This window comes from Oncorhynchus keta, chromosome 24, assembly GCF_023373465.1.
Source record: "Oncorhynchus keta strain PuntledgeMale-10-30-2019 chromosome 24, Oket_V2, whole genome shotgun sequence".
Classification (NCBI taxonomy): Eukaryota; Metazoa; Chordata; class Actinopteri; order Salmoniformes; family Salmonidae; genus Oncorhynchus; species Oncorhynchus keta.
The window spans coordinates 3,548,557-3,564,284 of record NC_068444.1 but is presented as its reverse complement, the minus strand read 5'-3'; the positions used below and the strand labels follow the sequence as shown (position 1 = coordinate 3,564,284).

General features: G+C 46.2%; 1 protein-coding gene and 1 long non-coding RNA gene across 2 annotated transcripts in view; both read left to right on the top strand.

The window, feature by feature from the left end:
• The window catches only part of LOC118378562 (calpain-1 catalytic subunit-like), a 96,488-nt gene that overhangs the window by 4,823 nt on the left and 75,937 nt on the right, over window positions 1-15,728 (top strand). The window contains exons 3-5 of the mRNA XM_052477423.1: window positions 5,077-5,170; window positions 7,425-7,571; window positions 15,368-15,437. Coding sequence (XP_052333383.1) covers window positions 5,077-5,170; window positions 7,425-7,571; window positions 15,368-15,437 — 311 coding nt within the window. The remainder of the gene's footprint in view (window positions 1-5,076; window positions 5,171-7,424; window positions 7,572-15,367; window positions 15,438-15,728) is intronic.
• On the top strand, window positions 141-1,813 carry LOC127911304 (uncharacterized). The gene is made up of 3 exons (XR_008077834.1): window positions 141-542; window positions 587-1,554; window positions 1,599-1,813. It is a non-coding gene; the product is annotated as an uncharacterized LOC127911304 (long non-coding RNA).

Here is a 15,728-nt window from a genome sequence, read left to right as displayed (position 1 = left end):
TCAGTCATCTCCTGATGTGTCTCCCTGAAAATCTCTGCTCCGCTCCGCTTTCCCTATCTTTTACATTGGGTTTTATACCCCCTAGTTGCCAAGAACATGCCTCCTTTGACTACAGCCACACAATCCTCCCTCTTACACAGAGTCAGGTAACACATTGTCTCATTTAGATGTGATGTCTACACAGAGTCAGGTAACACATTGTCTCATTTAGATGTGATGTCTACACAGAGTCAGGTAACACATTGTCTCATTTAGATGTGATGTCTACACAGAGTCAGGTAACACATTGTCTCATTTAGATGTGATGTCTACACAGAGTCAGGTAACACATTGTCTCATTTAGATGTGATGTCTACACAGAGTCAGGTAACACATTGTCTCATTTAGATGTGATGTCTACACAGAGTCAGGTAACACATTGTCTCATTTAGATGTGATGTCTACACAGAGTCAGGTAACACATTGTCTCATTTAGATGTGATGTCTACACAGAGTCAGGTAACACATTGTCTCATTTAGATGTGATGTCTACACAGAGTCAGGTAACACATTGTCTAATTTAGATGTGATGTCTACACAGAGTCAGGTAACACATTGTCTCATTTAGATGTGATGTCTACACAGAGTCAGGTAACACATTGTCTCATTTAGATGTGATGTCTACACAGAGTCAGGTAACACATTGTCTCATTTAGATGTGATGTCTACACAGAGTCAGGTAACACATTGTCTCATTTAGATGTGATGTCTACACAGAGTCAGGTAACACATTGTCTCATTTAGATGTGATGTCTACACAGAGTCAGGTAACACATTGTCTCATTTAGATGTGATGTCTACACAGAGTCAGGTAACACATTGTCTCATTTAGATGTGATGTCTACACAGAGTCAGGTAACACATTGTCTCATTTAGATGTGATGTCTACACAGAGTCAGGTAACACATTGTCTCATTTAGATGTGATGTCTACACAGAGTCAGGTAACACATTGTCTCATTTAGATGTGATGTCTACACAGAGTCAGGTAACACATTGTCTCATTTAGATGTGATGTCTACACAGAGTCAGGTAACACATTGTCTCATTTAGATGTGATGTCTACACAGAGTCAGGTAACACATTGTCTCATTTAGATGTGATGTCTACACAGAGTCAGGTAACACATTGTCTCATTTAGATGTGATGTCTACACAGAGTCAGGTAACACATTGTCTCATTTAGATGTGATGTCTACACAGAGTCAGGTAACACATTGTCTCATTTAGATGTGATGTCTACACAGAGTCAGGTAACACATTGTCTCATTTAGATGTGATGTCTACACAGAGTCAGGTAACACATTGTCTCATTTAGATGTGATGTCTACACAGAGTCAGGTAACACATTGTCTCATTTAGATGTGATGTCTACACAGAGTCAGGTAACACATTGTCTCATTTAGATGTGATGTCTACACAGAGTCAGGTAACACATTGTCTCATTTAGATGTGATGTCTACACAGAGTCAGGTAACACATTGTCTCATTTAGATGTGATGTCTACACAGAGTCAGGTAACACATTGTCTAATTTAGATGTGATGTCTACACAGAGTCAGGTAACACATTGTCTCATTTAGATGTGATGTCTACACAGAGTCAGGTAACACATTGTCTCATTTAGATGTGATGTCTACACAGAGTCAGGTAACACATTGTCTCATTTAGATGTGATGTCTACACAGAGTCAGGTAACACATTGTCTCATTTAGATGTGATGTCTACACAGAGTCAGGTAACACATTGTCTCATTTAGATGTGATGTCTACACAGAGTCAGGTTCTTTCATAGGTGACAAAAATCTGTGGTGTCATCTGCTTCATGGCCCGAGTGTCATCAGGCAACTCGACCAACTCCATCCCAGGGCCGAGACGGGGGTGTCGCAATATAAGATCAACCTCCGCCCTCCCGTCTTTGTTCTGCTGCTCCACAGCTGTTTGTGGTTGAGGCCTCTTCTTTAAGCGGGCGTGCAATGGATTATGGTCATTGTAGTTAATTACCACATTTTCTGCGCTAATCCATGTAGAATATTGGCCTGTTGGAAACTACTACATCGCACAATTCAGGTCTGATCTGATTTATCTCTAGAGAAACTACAACTTCCTACTACATCAGGTTTGATCTGATTTATCTCTAGAGAAACTACAACTCCCTACTACATCAGGTTTGATCTGATTTATCTCTAGAGAAACTACAACTCCCTACTACATCAGGTTTGATCTGATTTATCTCTAGAGAAACTACAACTCCCTACTACATCAGGTTTGATCTGATTTATCTCTAGAGAAACTACAACTCCCTACTACATCAGGTTTGATCTGATTTATCTCTAGAGAAACTACAACTCCCTACTACATCAGGTTCTACTAAGCTATATGGAATGTTCTTATAACTGAGTGATAAAAGAAAGATCAGGAACATCTAAAAAAATTCTTCTTCATATTAGTTTGATGACCAAACTGTGCGGTCGCTACAGACGAGTCTGTCTGTCTCCCCACCCCTCCCCCCCACACACACACTTTGTCTAATGTTTATTACATTTGCTATTCAAGGTCAAACCACAAGAACAACTTCTGTCTCCTTAAATGGAGAGAAATAGAGAGGGAGAGAAATACAATCTGTATTGTTCTTCTTCCATGCTGTTCTCCCACACAGAATGAGGACTTCACATTACCTAACACAGTACAGATGTCCTGATGAAACTTTCTCTAGTACTCTGGGACATCCCTTGGACATGGTGTCAGACCTTGTTCAGGGAGAGCGAGAGACGAGGGGGGGGAGAGAGAGAACATGTGAGAGAGAGGGAGAGAGAGAGACGAGGGAGGGAGAGAGAGAGAGAGAGAGAGAGAGAGACATGGGAGGGGAGAGAGAGAACATGAGAGAGAGAGAGAGAGACATGGGAGGGGAGAGAGAGAACATGTGAGAGAGAGAGAGAGAGAGAGAGAGACGAGGGAAGGGGAGAGAGAGAGAACATGTGAGAGAGAGAGAGAGCGAGAGACGAGGGAGGGGAGAGAGAGAACATGTGAGAGAGAGGGAGAGAGAGAGACGAGGGAGGGGAGAGAGAGAGAACAGGTGAGAGAGAGAGAGAGAGAGAGAGAGAGAGAGAGACGAGGGAGGGGGAGAGAGAGAACATGTGAGAGAGAGGGAGAGACGAGGGAGGGGGAGAGAGAGAACATGTGAGAGAGAGAGGGAGAGAGAGAGACATGGGAGGGGAGAGAGAGAACATGTGAGAGAGAGGGAGAGGGAGAGAGAGAGATGTGGGAGGGGAGAGAGAGAACATGGGAGAGAGAGAGGGAGAGAGAGAATAATAGGGGAGAGAGAGAAAGAGAGAGAAGCCTATTCTGAGGGGAGAGAGAACAGCGTCAAATATTTATCCACACTACCAACAATCACTCTGCCTATTTATCTTTGATTGTCAGCGCGGATGATGACATGTTTTGGTCTAAGGTGTTATTCTTCACGCTGCTGTGCTGAAGGTTCTGATTGTAATAGCCTTAACTCTGTTTCTAAAGTGCATACTGTGTGACTTTGGGTTATTGGTTACATACTGTACATTTCTCTTTTCTCCTATTTCTCTGCAGCTCATAGACTCAAGGTATCAGATTTTCATCTCTCTGTGTGTCTTTTGGGGGGGCTTGTTAGAGGTGCTAGAGATTACTGTCTCTGTCTCCCCTTTCCACCCTAACCTCTCTTCCGTACCTCAGTTTTTGGCCTTGTATGGCTCTCTGATCAGTCTGTACCATTTCCACTATGCTTGTTGAATTTGTTTTTTGCTTAATTTTCTTAAAAATGTTCCGTAATCCTAATTCCACCATAATCATTTTCTGTCATCCTAATTCCACCATAATCATTTTCTGTCATCCTAATTCCACCATAATCATTTTCTGTCATCCTAATTCTACCATAATCATTTTCTGTCATCCTAATTCCACCATAATCATTTTCTGTCATCCTAATTCCACCATAATCATTTTCTGTCATCCTAATTCCACCATAATCATTTTCTGTCATCCTAATTCCACCATAATAATTTTCTGTCATCCTAATTCTACCATAATCATTTTCTGTCATCCTAATTCCACCATAATCATTTTCTGTCATCCTAATTCCACCATACTCATTTTCTGTAATCCAAAATGTTTTCTATATCACTATTACATGTATTTATCAGAAACTCAATACACCAAATTATACTATTTATAATACTATAATAACTTTGGAAAAGACTCTCAGACGAAATACATTAGAGAGACAGAGTAAAAACCTGAGACTAATAGCTAAATGATTACCCAACAATGAGTCAGTGTTAAGACATGTGTTCAGCGGGAACTGAGCTCTGAGCAGTGTTCGATGACTCACTAAAGTAGTCTGAACAACACTGACTCACTGCCGGTGAGAAAGGCCAGAGCAGTCGATGATAGATCCACCCCAGAAAGATAAACCTGGAGAATGTATCACCAGGTTATATTACAGGTCACAGGAAAAACAGTCACAATACACAGAAAAACAAGTAAAAACAACAAACGCTCAACAAAACTGGAATAGAATTGATGGTTGCTAAGCTGCGGGCTGTGTGTCCGTGCCGTTAGCTCGCTGCTATTTATACCCTCTACCCTGTGCCTGTCCCAGACCCGGATTCAAACACTATTCAAATGGTTGAAATACTTAGATCTTTTGGCTTTGGCCTGCCTCCAGTGCCAGGTGGATGACGTTGGCAGTTGTACATCTACTTCGTTGGTTGCATTGCAACAGACGAGCTCAATCAACCCCGTCTATAAACTATTTGAAATTACTTTGAATAGTTTTTGAACCCGGGTGTGGCCTGCGCCCTGCAGCGCCCAGTCCTGTATTTATATCCCTGGTTCCAGTAGGTCAGGAGAGATCTCCACTCTCATAGACAGTAGAGCAGGCTATTTGGGTCCATTGCTACAGGCAAATTCAATCAAGCCCCGGGCTAAAGACATTGTAAATTATTTGCCTGTGCAGCACCCACCCAGGCCACTGACTGTATTTACAGTATATCGTGTCCTGTGTCAGTATGTCAGGGGGAATCTCTGCTAGCATAGCCACCAGCAGGCTACGAGCCGAGGGAATGGGCTCCAACGACCACGCCGTACCCTTCCTTAACCAGGTCAGTTTGTTTGTTTCTGATGGTTTTGAAACTTTGAATGTACACTTATTCCCTACATAGTACACTACTTTAGACCAGGGCCCTATGGAACCCTATTCCCTATATAGTGGTACTACTATAGACCAGGGCCCTATTCCCTATATAGTGCACTACTTTACACCAGGGACTTATTCCCTATATAGTGCACTACTATAGATCAGGGCCCTATAGACTACTATAGAACCCTATTCCCTATATAGTGCACTACTTTAGACCAGAGCCCTATGGAACCCTATTCCCTATATAGTGCACTACTTTAGACCAGGGCCCTATTCCCTATATAGTACACTACTTTAGACCAGAGCCCTATAGAACCCTATTCCCTATATAGTGCACTACTTTAGACCAGGGCCCTATGGAACCCTATTCCCTATATAGTGGTACTACTATAGACCAGGGCCCTATTCCCTATATAGTGCACTACTTTACACCAGGGACTTATTCCCTATATAGTGCACTACTATAGACCAGGGCCCTATAGACTACTATAGAACCCTATTCCCTATATAGTGCACTACTTTAGACCAGAGCCCTATGGAACCCTATTCCCTATATAGTGCACTACTTTAGACCAGGGCCCTATTCCCTATATAGTACACTACTTTAGACCAGAGCCCTATAGAACCCTATTCCCTATATAGTGCACTACTTTAGACCAGAGCCCTATAGAACCCTATTCCCTATATAGTGCACTACTTTAGACCAGGGCCCTATAGAACCCTATTCCCTATATAGTGCACTACTTTAGAACAGAGCCCTATGGAACCCTATTCCCTATATAGTGCACTACTTTAGACCAGGGCCCTATTCCCTATATAGTACACTACTTTAGACCAGAGCCCTATAGAACCCTATTCCCTATATAGTGCACTACTTTAGACCAGAGCCCTATAGAACCCTATTCCCTATATAGTGCACTACTTTAGACCAGGGCCCTATAGAACCCTATTCCCTATATAGTGCACTACTTTAGACCAGAGCCCTATAGAACCCTATTCCCTATATAGTGCACTACTTTAGACCAGAGCCCTATAGAACCCTATTCCCTATATAGTGGTACTACTATAGACCAGGGTCCTATTCCCTATATAGTGCACTACTTTACACCAGGGACTTATTCCCTATATAGTGCACTACTATATACCAGGGCCCTATGGAACCCTATTCCCTATATAGTGGTACTACTATAGACCAGGGCCCTATTCCCGATATAGTGCACTACTTTACACCAGGGACCTATTCCCTATATAGTACACTACTATAGACCAGGGACCTATTCCCTATATAGTGCACTACTTTACACCAGGGACCTATTCCGTATATAGTACACTACTATAGACCAGGGCCCTATTCCCTATATAGTACACTACTGTATACCAGGGCCCTATTCCCTATATAGTACACTACTGTATACCAGGGCCCTATTCCCTATATAGTACACTACTGCAGACCAGGGCCCTATTCCCTATATAGTACACTACTGCAGACCAGGGCCCTATTCCCTATATAGTACACTACTGTAGACCAGGGCCCTATTCCCTATATAGTACACTACTGTAGACCAGGGCCCTATTCCCTATATAGTGCACTACTTTAGACCAGGGCCCTATTCCCTATATAGTACACTACTTTAGACCAGAGCCCTATAGAACCCTATTCCCTATATAGTACACTACTTTAGACCAGAGCCCTATAGAACCCTATTCCCTATATAGTGCACTACTATAGACCAGGGCCCTATTCCCTATATAGTGCACTACTTTAGACCAGGGACCTATTCCCTACATAGTGCACTACTTTAGACCAGAGCCCTATGGAACCCTATTCCCTATATAGTGCACTACTTTAGACCAGAGCCCTATGGAACCCTATTCCCTATATAGTGCACTACTTTAGACCAGGGACCTATTCCCTATATAGTGCACTACTTTAGACCAGGGACCTATTCCCTATATAGTGCACTACTTTAGACCAGGGCCCTATGGCACCCTATTCCCTATATAGTGCACTACTTTAGACCAGGGCCTATTTGTGCCACACAGCCTCTTGTCTTTTATCATTAGATGTTATGTGTTTCGTCATCCAGGACCACTTTGAAGAAGAAACAAATAAACATTCAATAATTCACGATTGATTTAAAGCTGTTGACATCAAATGCACATCTTGTTGCTCTAACTATTGACTGTATGTGCTGATTTGAATTGACTTCCACCAGGACTACGAGGCTCTGAGGCAGCAGTGTCTGGAGACGGGGTGTCTGTTCCAGGACCCCTCCTTCCTAGCCGAACCTCCCTCTCTGGGCTTCAAGGAACTGGCCCCCTACTCTGCCAAGACCAGGGACGTGGAATGGATGAGACCAACGGTGAGAGGGGTGGGGGGTAAAGAGACCAGGTGGGTCTGTGTGTTTTAGTTAAATACTAACATGTAGTTTAGGGCAGTTCATTAAGACCAGGGACGTGGAATGGATGAGACCAACGGTGGGGGGTAAGAGAGATTCCCTAGTGGGTCTGTGTGTTTTAGTTAAATACTAACATGTAGTTTAGGGCAGTTCATTAAGAATGTGTCATTGGTTTGAGAGCTGATGTCAGGGTCAGTTACAGAGTCAGTTATAAGGGACAGTATGTATACTACACACACAGATCACATTCCAACGAGGTTGACCACCAGTGTTGTTGTTTACACCATGGACCCACAATACACTACCGTTGCATTCCTACTTCCTTGTCTATAAAGCAGCATGACTGCAGCTGCTGCTATGGCTGGCCGGTGTCTCAGTATGGGGACAAGAAGAAACAGACACTCAGGTTATATGACCTGTGTTGGTTGCTGAACATGGCTGTCACACCCTTCAGCTGCCACTGTGACTGGCCTGTGTGGCAGACTGGCAGTGTGGGACAAGTAGAGACCAGAAAGGAACCTCTCATCAGTCCGGTAGAGACCAGTAGAGACAGGAACAGGAAGGAACCTCTCAGTCTGTCCAGTAGAGACAGGAACAGGAAGGAACCTCTCAGTCAGTCCAGTAGAGACAGGAACAGGAAGGAACCTCTCAGTCTGTCCAGTCCAGTAGAGACAGGAACAGGAAGGAATCTCTCAGTCAGTCCAGTAGAGACAGGAACAGGAAGGAACCTCTTCAGTCCAGTAGAGACCAGTAGAGACAGGAACAGGAAGGAATCTCTCAGTCAGTCCAGTAGAGACAGGAACAGGAAGGAACCTCTCAGTCAGTCCAGTAGAGACCAGTAGAGACAGGAACAGGAAGGAACCTCTCAGTCTCAGTCAGTCCAGTAGAGACAGGAACAGGAAGGAATATCTCAGTCAGTCCAGTAGAGACAGGAACAGGAAGGAACCCTCAGTCAGTCCAGTAGAGACAGGAACAGGAAGGAACCTCTCAGTCAGTCCAGTAGAGACAGGAACAGGAAGGAACATCTCACTCAGTCCAGTAGAGACAGGAACAGGAAGGAACCTCTGTCTGTCCAGTAGAGACAGGAACAGGAAGGAACCTCTCCAGTCAGTCCGGTAGAGACCAGTAGAGACAGGAACAGGAAGGAACCTCTCAGGAAGGAACCTCTCTCAGTCCAGTAGAGACAGGAACAGGAAGGAACCTCCTCTCAGTCAGTCCAGTAGAGACAGGAACACCTCTCAGTCCCCTAGTAGAGACAGGAACAGGAAGGAATCTCTCAGTCAGTCCAGTAGAGACAGGAACAGGAAGGAACCTCAGTCAGTCCAGTAGAGACCAGGAACAGGAAGGAACCTCTCAGTCAGTCCAGTAGAGACAGGAACAGGAAGGAACCTCTCACTCAGTCCAGTAGAGACAGGAACAGGAAGGGAATCTCTCAGTCAGTCCAGTAGAGACAGGAACAGGAAGGAACCTCTCAGTCAGTCCAGTAGAGACAGGAACAGGAAGGAACCTCTCAGTCAGTCCAGTAGAGACAGGAACAGGAAGGAACCTCTCAGTCTCAGTAGAGACCAGTAGAGACCAGTAGAGACAGGAACAGGAAGGAATCTCTCAGTCAGTCCAGTAGAGACAGGAACAGGAAGGAACTCTCTCCCAGTAGAGACCAGTAGAGACAGGAACAGGAAGGAACCTCTCAGTCAGTCCAGTAGTAGACCAGGAACAGGAAGGAATCTCTCAGTCAGTCCAGTAGAGACAGGAACAGGAAGGAACCTCTCTCAGTCAGTCCAGTAGAGACCAGTAGAGACAGGAACAGGAAGGGAGACAGGAACAGGAAGGAATCTCTCAGTCAGTAGAGACAGGAACAGGAAGGAACCTCTCCAGTAGAGACAGGAACAGGAAGGAACCTCTCAGTCAGTCCAGTAGAGACCAGTAGAGACAGGAACAGGAAGGAACCTCTCGGTCAGTCCAGTAGAGACAGGAACAGGAAGGAATCAGTCCAGTCAGGAAGGTCCAGTAGAGACAGGAACAGGAAGGAACCTCTCAGTCAGTCCAGTTAGAGACAGGAACAGGAAGGAATCTCTCAGTCAGTCCAGTAGAGACAGGAACAGGAAGGAATCTCAGTCAGTCAGTAGAGACCAGGAGACCAGTAGAGACAGGAACAGGAAGGAACCTCTCAGTCAGTCCAGTAGAGACAGGAACAGGAAGGAACCTCTCAGTCTGTCCAGTAGAGACAGGAACAGGAAGGAACCTCTCAGTCAGTCCAGTAGAGACAGGAACAGGAAGGAATCTCTCAGTCAGTCCAGTAGAGACAGGAACAGGAAGGAATTCTCTCAGTCAGTCCAGTAGAGACAGGAACAGGAAGGAACCTCTCAGTCAGTCCAGTAGAGACCAGTAGAGACAGGAACAGGAACAGGAAGGAACCTCTCACTCAGTCCAGTAGAGACCAGTAGAGACAGGAACAGGAAGGAACCTCTCAGTCTGTCCAGTAGAGACAGGAACAGGAAGGAACCTCTCAGTCAGTCCAGTAGAGACAGGAACAGGAAGGAATCTCTCAGTCAGTCCAGTAGAGACAGGAACAGGAAGGAACCTCTCAGTCAGTCCAGTAGAGACAGGAACAGGAAGGAACCTCTCAGTCAGTCCAGTAGAGACAGGAACAGGAAGGAACCTCCAGTCAGTCCAGTAGAGACAGGAACAGGAAGGAACCTCTCACTCCAGTCCAGTAGAGACCAGTAGAGACAGGAACAGGAAGGAACCTCTCAGTCAGTCCAGTAGACAGGAACAGGAAGGAATCTCTCAGTCAGTCCAGTAGACAGGAACAGGAAGGAACCTCTCACTCAGTCCAGTAGAGACCAGTAGAGACAGGAACAGGAAGGAACCTCTCACTCAGTCCAGTAGAGACCAGTAGAGACAGGAACAGGAAGGAACCTCTCAGTCAGTCCAGTAGAGACAGGAACAGGAAGGAACCTCTCAGTCAGTCCAGTAGAGACCAGTAGAGACAGGAACAGGAAGGAACCTCTCAGTCAGTCCAGTAGAGACAGGAACAGGAAGGAACCTCTCAGTCTGTCCAGTAGAGACCAGTAGAGACAGGAACAGGAAGGAACCTCTCACTCCAGTCCAGTAGAGACCAGTAGAGACAGGAACAGGAAGGAACCTCTCAGTCAGTCCAGTAGAGACCAGTAGAGACAGGAACAGGAAGGAACCTCTCAGTCAGTCCAGTAGAGACAGGAACAGGAAGGAACCTCTCACTCAGTCCAGTAGAGACAGGAACAGTAGAGACAGGAACAGGAAGGAACCTCTCAGTCAGTCAAGTAGAGACAGGAACAGGAAGGAACCTCTCAGTCAGTCAAGTAGAGACAGGAACAGGAAGGAACCTCTCAGTCAGTCCAGTAGAGACAGGAACAGGAAGGAATCTATCAGTCAGTCAAGTAGAGACAGGAACAGGAAGGAACCTCTCAGTCAGTCCAGTAGAGACAGGAACAGGAAGGAACCTCTCACTCAGTCCAGTAGAGACAGGAACAGGAAGGAACCTCTCAGTCAGTCCAGTAGAGACAGGAACAGGAAGGAACCTCTCACTCAGTCCAGTAGAGACCAGTAGAGACAGGAACAGGAAGGAATCTCTCAGTCAGTCCAGTAGAGACAGGAACAGGAAGGAACCTCTCAGTCAGTCCAGTAGAGACCAGTAGAGACAGGAACAGGAAGGAACTCTCTCAGTCAGTCCAGTAGACAGGAACAGGAAGGAATCTCTCAGTCAGTCCAGTAGAGACAGGAACAGGAAGGAATCTCTCAGTCAGTCCAGTAGAGACAGGAACAGGAAGGAACCTCTCAGTCAGTCCAGTAGAGACCAGTAGAGACAGGAACAGGAAGGAACCTCTCGGTCAGTCCAGTAGAGACAGGAACAGGAAGGAATATCTCAGTCAGTCCAGTAGACAGGAACAGGAAGGAACCTCTCAGTCAGTCAAGTAGAGACAGGAACAGGAAGGAATCTCTCAGTCTGTCCAGTAGAGACAGGAACAGGAAGGAACCTCTCAGTCAGTCCAGTAGAGACAGGAACAGGAAGGAACATCTCACTCAGTCCAGTAGAGACAGGAACAGGAAGGAACCTCTCAGTCAGTCCAGTAGAGACAGGAACAGGAAGGAACCTCTCTGTCAGTCCGGTAGAGACAGGAACAGGAAGGAACCTCTCACTCAGTCCAGTAGAGACAGGAACAGGAAGGAATCTCTCAGTCAGTCCAGTAGAGACAGGAACAGGAAGGAACCTCTCACTCAGTCCAGTAGAGACAGGAACAGGAAGGAACCTCTCAGTCAGTCCAGTAGAGACAGGAACAGGAAGGAACCTCTCAGTCAGTCCAGTAGAGACAGGAACAGGAAGGAACCTCTCAGTCAGTCCAGTAGACAGGAACAGGAAGGAATCTCTCAGTCAGTCCAGTAGAGACAGGAACAGGAAGGAACCTCTCACTCAGTCCAGTAGAGACCAGTAGAGACAGGAACAGGAAGGAATCTCTCAGTCAGTCCAGTAGAGACAGGAACAGGAAGGAACCTCTCAGTCAGTCCAGTAGAGACCAGTAGAGACAGGAACAGGAAGGAACCTCTCGGTCAGTCCAGTAGAGACAGGAACAGGAAGGAATATCTCAGTCAGTCCAGTAGACAGGAACAGGAAGGAACCTCTCAGTCAGTCCGTTAGAGACAGGAACAGGAAGGAATCTCTCAGTCAGTCCAGTAGAGACAGGAACAGGAAGGAATCTCTCAGTCAGTCCAGTAGAGACCAGTAGAGACAGGAACAGGAAGGAACCTCTCGGTCAGTCAAGTAGAGACAGGAACAGGAAGGAACCTATCAGTCAGTCAAATAGAGACAGGAACAGGAAGGAATCTCTCAGTCAGTCCAGTAGAGACAGGAACAGGAAGGAACCTCTCAGTCAGTCCAGTAGACAGGAACAGGAAGGAACCTCTCACTCAGTCCAGTAGAGACCAGTAGATACAGGAACAGGAAGGAACATCTCAGTTAGTCCAGTAGACAGGAACAGGAAGGAACCTCTCAGTCAGTCCAGTAGACAGGAACAGGAAGGAACCTCTCACTCAGTCCAGTAGAGACCAGTAGAGACAGGAACAGGAAGGAACCTCTCAGTCAGTCCAGTAGAGACAGGAACAGGAAGGAACCTCTGTCATTCCAGTAGAGACCAGTAGAGACAGGAACAGGAAGGAACCTCTCACTCAGTCCAGTAGAGACCAGTAGAGACAGGAACAGGAAGGAACCTCTCAGTCAGTCCAGTGTCCAGTAGAGACAGAGACAGGAACAGGAAGGAACCTCTCAGTCTGTCCAGTAGAGACAGGAACAGGAAGGAATCTCTCAGTCAGTCCAGTAGAGACAGGAACAGGAAGGAATCTCTCAGTCAGTCAAGTAGAGACAGGAACAGGAAGGAATCTCTCAGTCAGTCCAGTAGAGACAGGAACAGGAAGGAACCTCTCAGTCAGTCCAGTAGACAGGAACAGGAAGGAACCTCTCTGTCAGTCCGGTAGAGACAGGAACAGGAAGGAATCTCTCAGTCAGTCCAGTAGACAGGAACAGGAAGGAACCTCTCAGTCAGTCCAGTAGAGACAGGAACAGGAAGGAACCTCTCACTCAGTCCAGTAGAGACCAGTAGAGACAGGAACAGGAAGGAACATCTCAGTTAGTCCAGTAGAGACAGGAACAGGAAGGAATCTCTCAGTCAGTCCAGTAGAGACAGGAACAGGAAGGAATCTCTCAGTCAGTCCAGTAGAGACAGGAACAGGAAGGAATCTCTCAGTCAGTCCAGTAGAGACAGTCCAGTAGAGACAGGAACAGGAAGGAATCTCTCAGTCAGTCCAGTAGAGACAGGAACAGGAAGGAACATCTCAGTCAGTCCAGCAGAGACAGGAACAGGAAGGAATCAGTCCTCAGTCAGTCCAGTAGAGACAGGAACAGGAAGGAATCTCTCAGTCAGTCCAGCAGGGACAGGAACAGGAAGGAATCTCTCAGTCAGTCCAGTAGAGACAGGAACAGGAAGGAATCTCTCAGTCAGTCCAGTAGAGACAGGAACAGGAAGGAATCTCTCAGTCAGTCCAGTAGAGACAGGAACAGGAAGGAACCTCTCAGTCAGTCCAGTAGAGACAGGAACAGGAAGGAATCTCTCAGTCAGTCCAGTAGAGACAGGAACAGGAAGGAATCTCTCAGTCAGTCCAGTAGAGACAGGAACAGGAAGGAACATCTCAGTCAGTCCAGCAGAGACAGGAACAGGAAGGAATCTCTCAGTCAGTCCAGTAGAGACAGGAACAGGAAGGAATCTCTCAGTCAGTCCAGTAGAGACCAGTAGAGACAGGAACAGGAAGGAACCTCTCAGTCAGTCCAGTAGAGACAGGAACAGGAAGGAATCTCTCAGTCAGTCCAGTAGAGACAGGAACAGGAAGGAATCTCTCAGTCAGTCCAGTAGAGACAGGAACAGGAAGGAATCTCTCAGTCAGTCCAGTAGAGACAGGAACAGGAAGGAACATCTCAGTCAGTCCAGTAGAGACAGGAACAGGAAGGAATCTCTCTCAGTCAGTCCAGTAGAGACAGGAACAGGAAGGAACCTCTCAGTCAGTCAGAGACAGGAACAGGAAGGAATCTCTCAGTCAGGAGACAGGAACAGGAAGGAACCTCTCAGTCAGTCCAGTAGAGACAGGAACAGGAAGGAACCTCTCAGTCAGTCCAGTAGAGACAGGAACAGGAAGGAATCTCTCAGTCAGTCCAGCAGAGACAGGAACAGGAAGGAACCTCTCAGTCAGTCAGTAGAGTCCAGTAGAGACAGGAACAGGAAGGAATCTCTCAGTCAGTCCAGTAGAGACAGGAACAGGAAGGATCTCCAGTAGAGACAGGAACAGGAAGGAACCTCTCAGTCAGTCCAGTAGAGACAGTAGAACAGGAATAGGAAGGAATCTCTCAGTCAGTCCAGTAGAGACCAGTAGAGACAGGAACAGGAAGGAATCTCTCAGTTAGTCCAGTAGAGACAGGAACAGGAAGGAACCTCTCAGTCAGTCCAGTAGAGACAGGAACAGGAACAGGAAGGAACCTCTCAGTTAGTCCAGTAGAGACAGGAACAGGAAGGAACCTCTCAGTCTGTCCAGTAGAGACCAGTAGAGACAGGAACAGGAAGGAATCTCTCAGTCTAGTCCAGTAGAGACCAGTAGAGACAGGAACAGGAAGGAATCTCTCAGTCAGTCCAGAGACCAGTAGAGACAGGAACAGGAAGGAATCTCTCAGTCCAGTAGAGACCAGTAGAGACAGGAACAGGAAGGAACCTCTCAGTCTGTCCAGTAGAGACAGGAACAGGAAGGAACCTCTCAGTCTGTCCAGTAGAGACCAGTAGAGACAGGAACAGGAAGGAACCTCTCAGTCTGTCCAGTAGAGACAGGAACAGGAAGGAACCTCTCAGTCTGTCCAGTAGAGACCAGTAGAGACAGGAACAGGAAGGAACCTCTCAGTCTGTCCAGTAGAGACCAGTGCAGCTTTTGACCAGTCTTCCTCTGACCACTTCCTAGTTGTGCCACTTGTTTACCTCAGTTGCATATGTTCTAGAATTTCTCAAGAGCCAGATATGCTCAGCTGTCAGAAAAACTAGAAGCATCAGTAACAGAAATAGGAATGCTGTAAATGGACTTTGATTGAGCAATTGTTGAATTGTTAGAAGATCAATAGGAAAAATACAGTCCCTCTCACTTCCAGTCAGTTTGTTTTATCAGTCTAATCCAGTCCTCCCTTTCCTTTGCTCCAGGAGCTGACAGATGACCCTCAGTTCATCCTGGGAGGAGCTACCAGAACAGACATCTGCCAGGGAGCACTAGGTGAGTTCTGCGAAAACAGATACCAGAAGTCTTTAAAAAAAAGGACCTGTTTTTGAAAAAATTCTAGTACTACCTGAAAGGCTCTTGGCTAAACCCCCAATGGTCTCCCACAGTACTACCTGAAAGGCTCTTGGCTAAACCCCCAACGGTACCATAATTACATATATAATGTGGTCATTTAGCAGACACTCTTACAGTCAGTGCATTCAATGTAAGGTAGCTAGGTAAGACAACCGCCTTCCTTCTCTCCTCTCTCTGGTATTTACAACCAGGATGTACTGATAGTGGTAT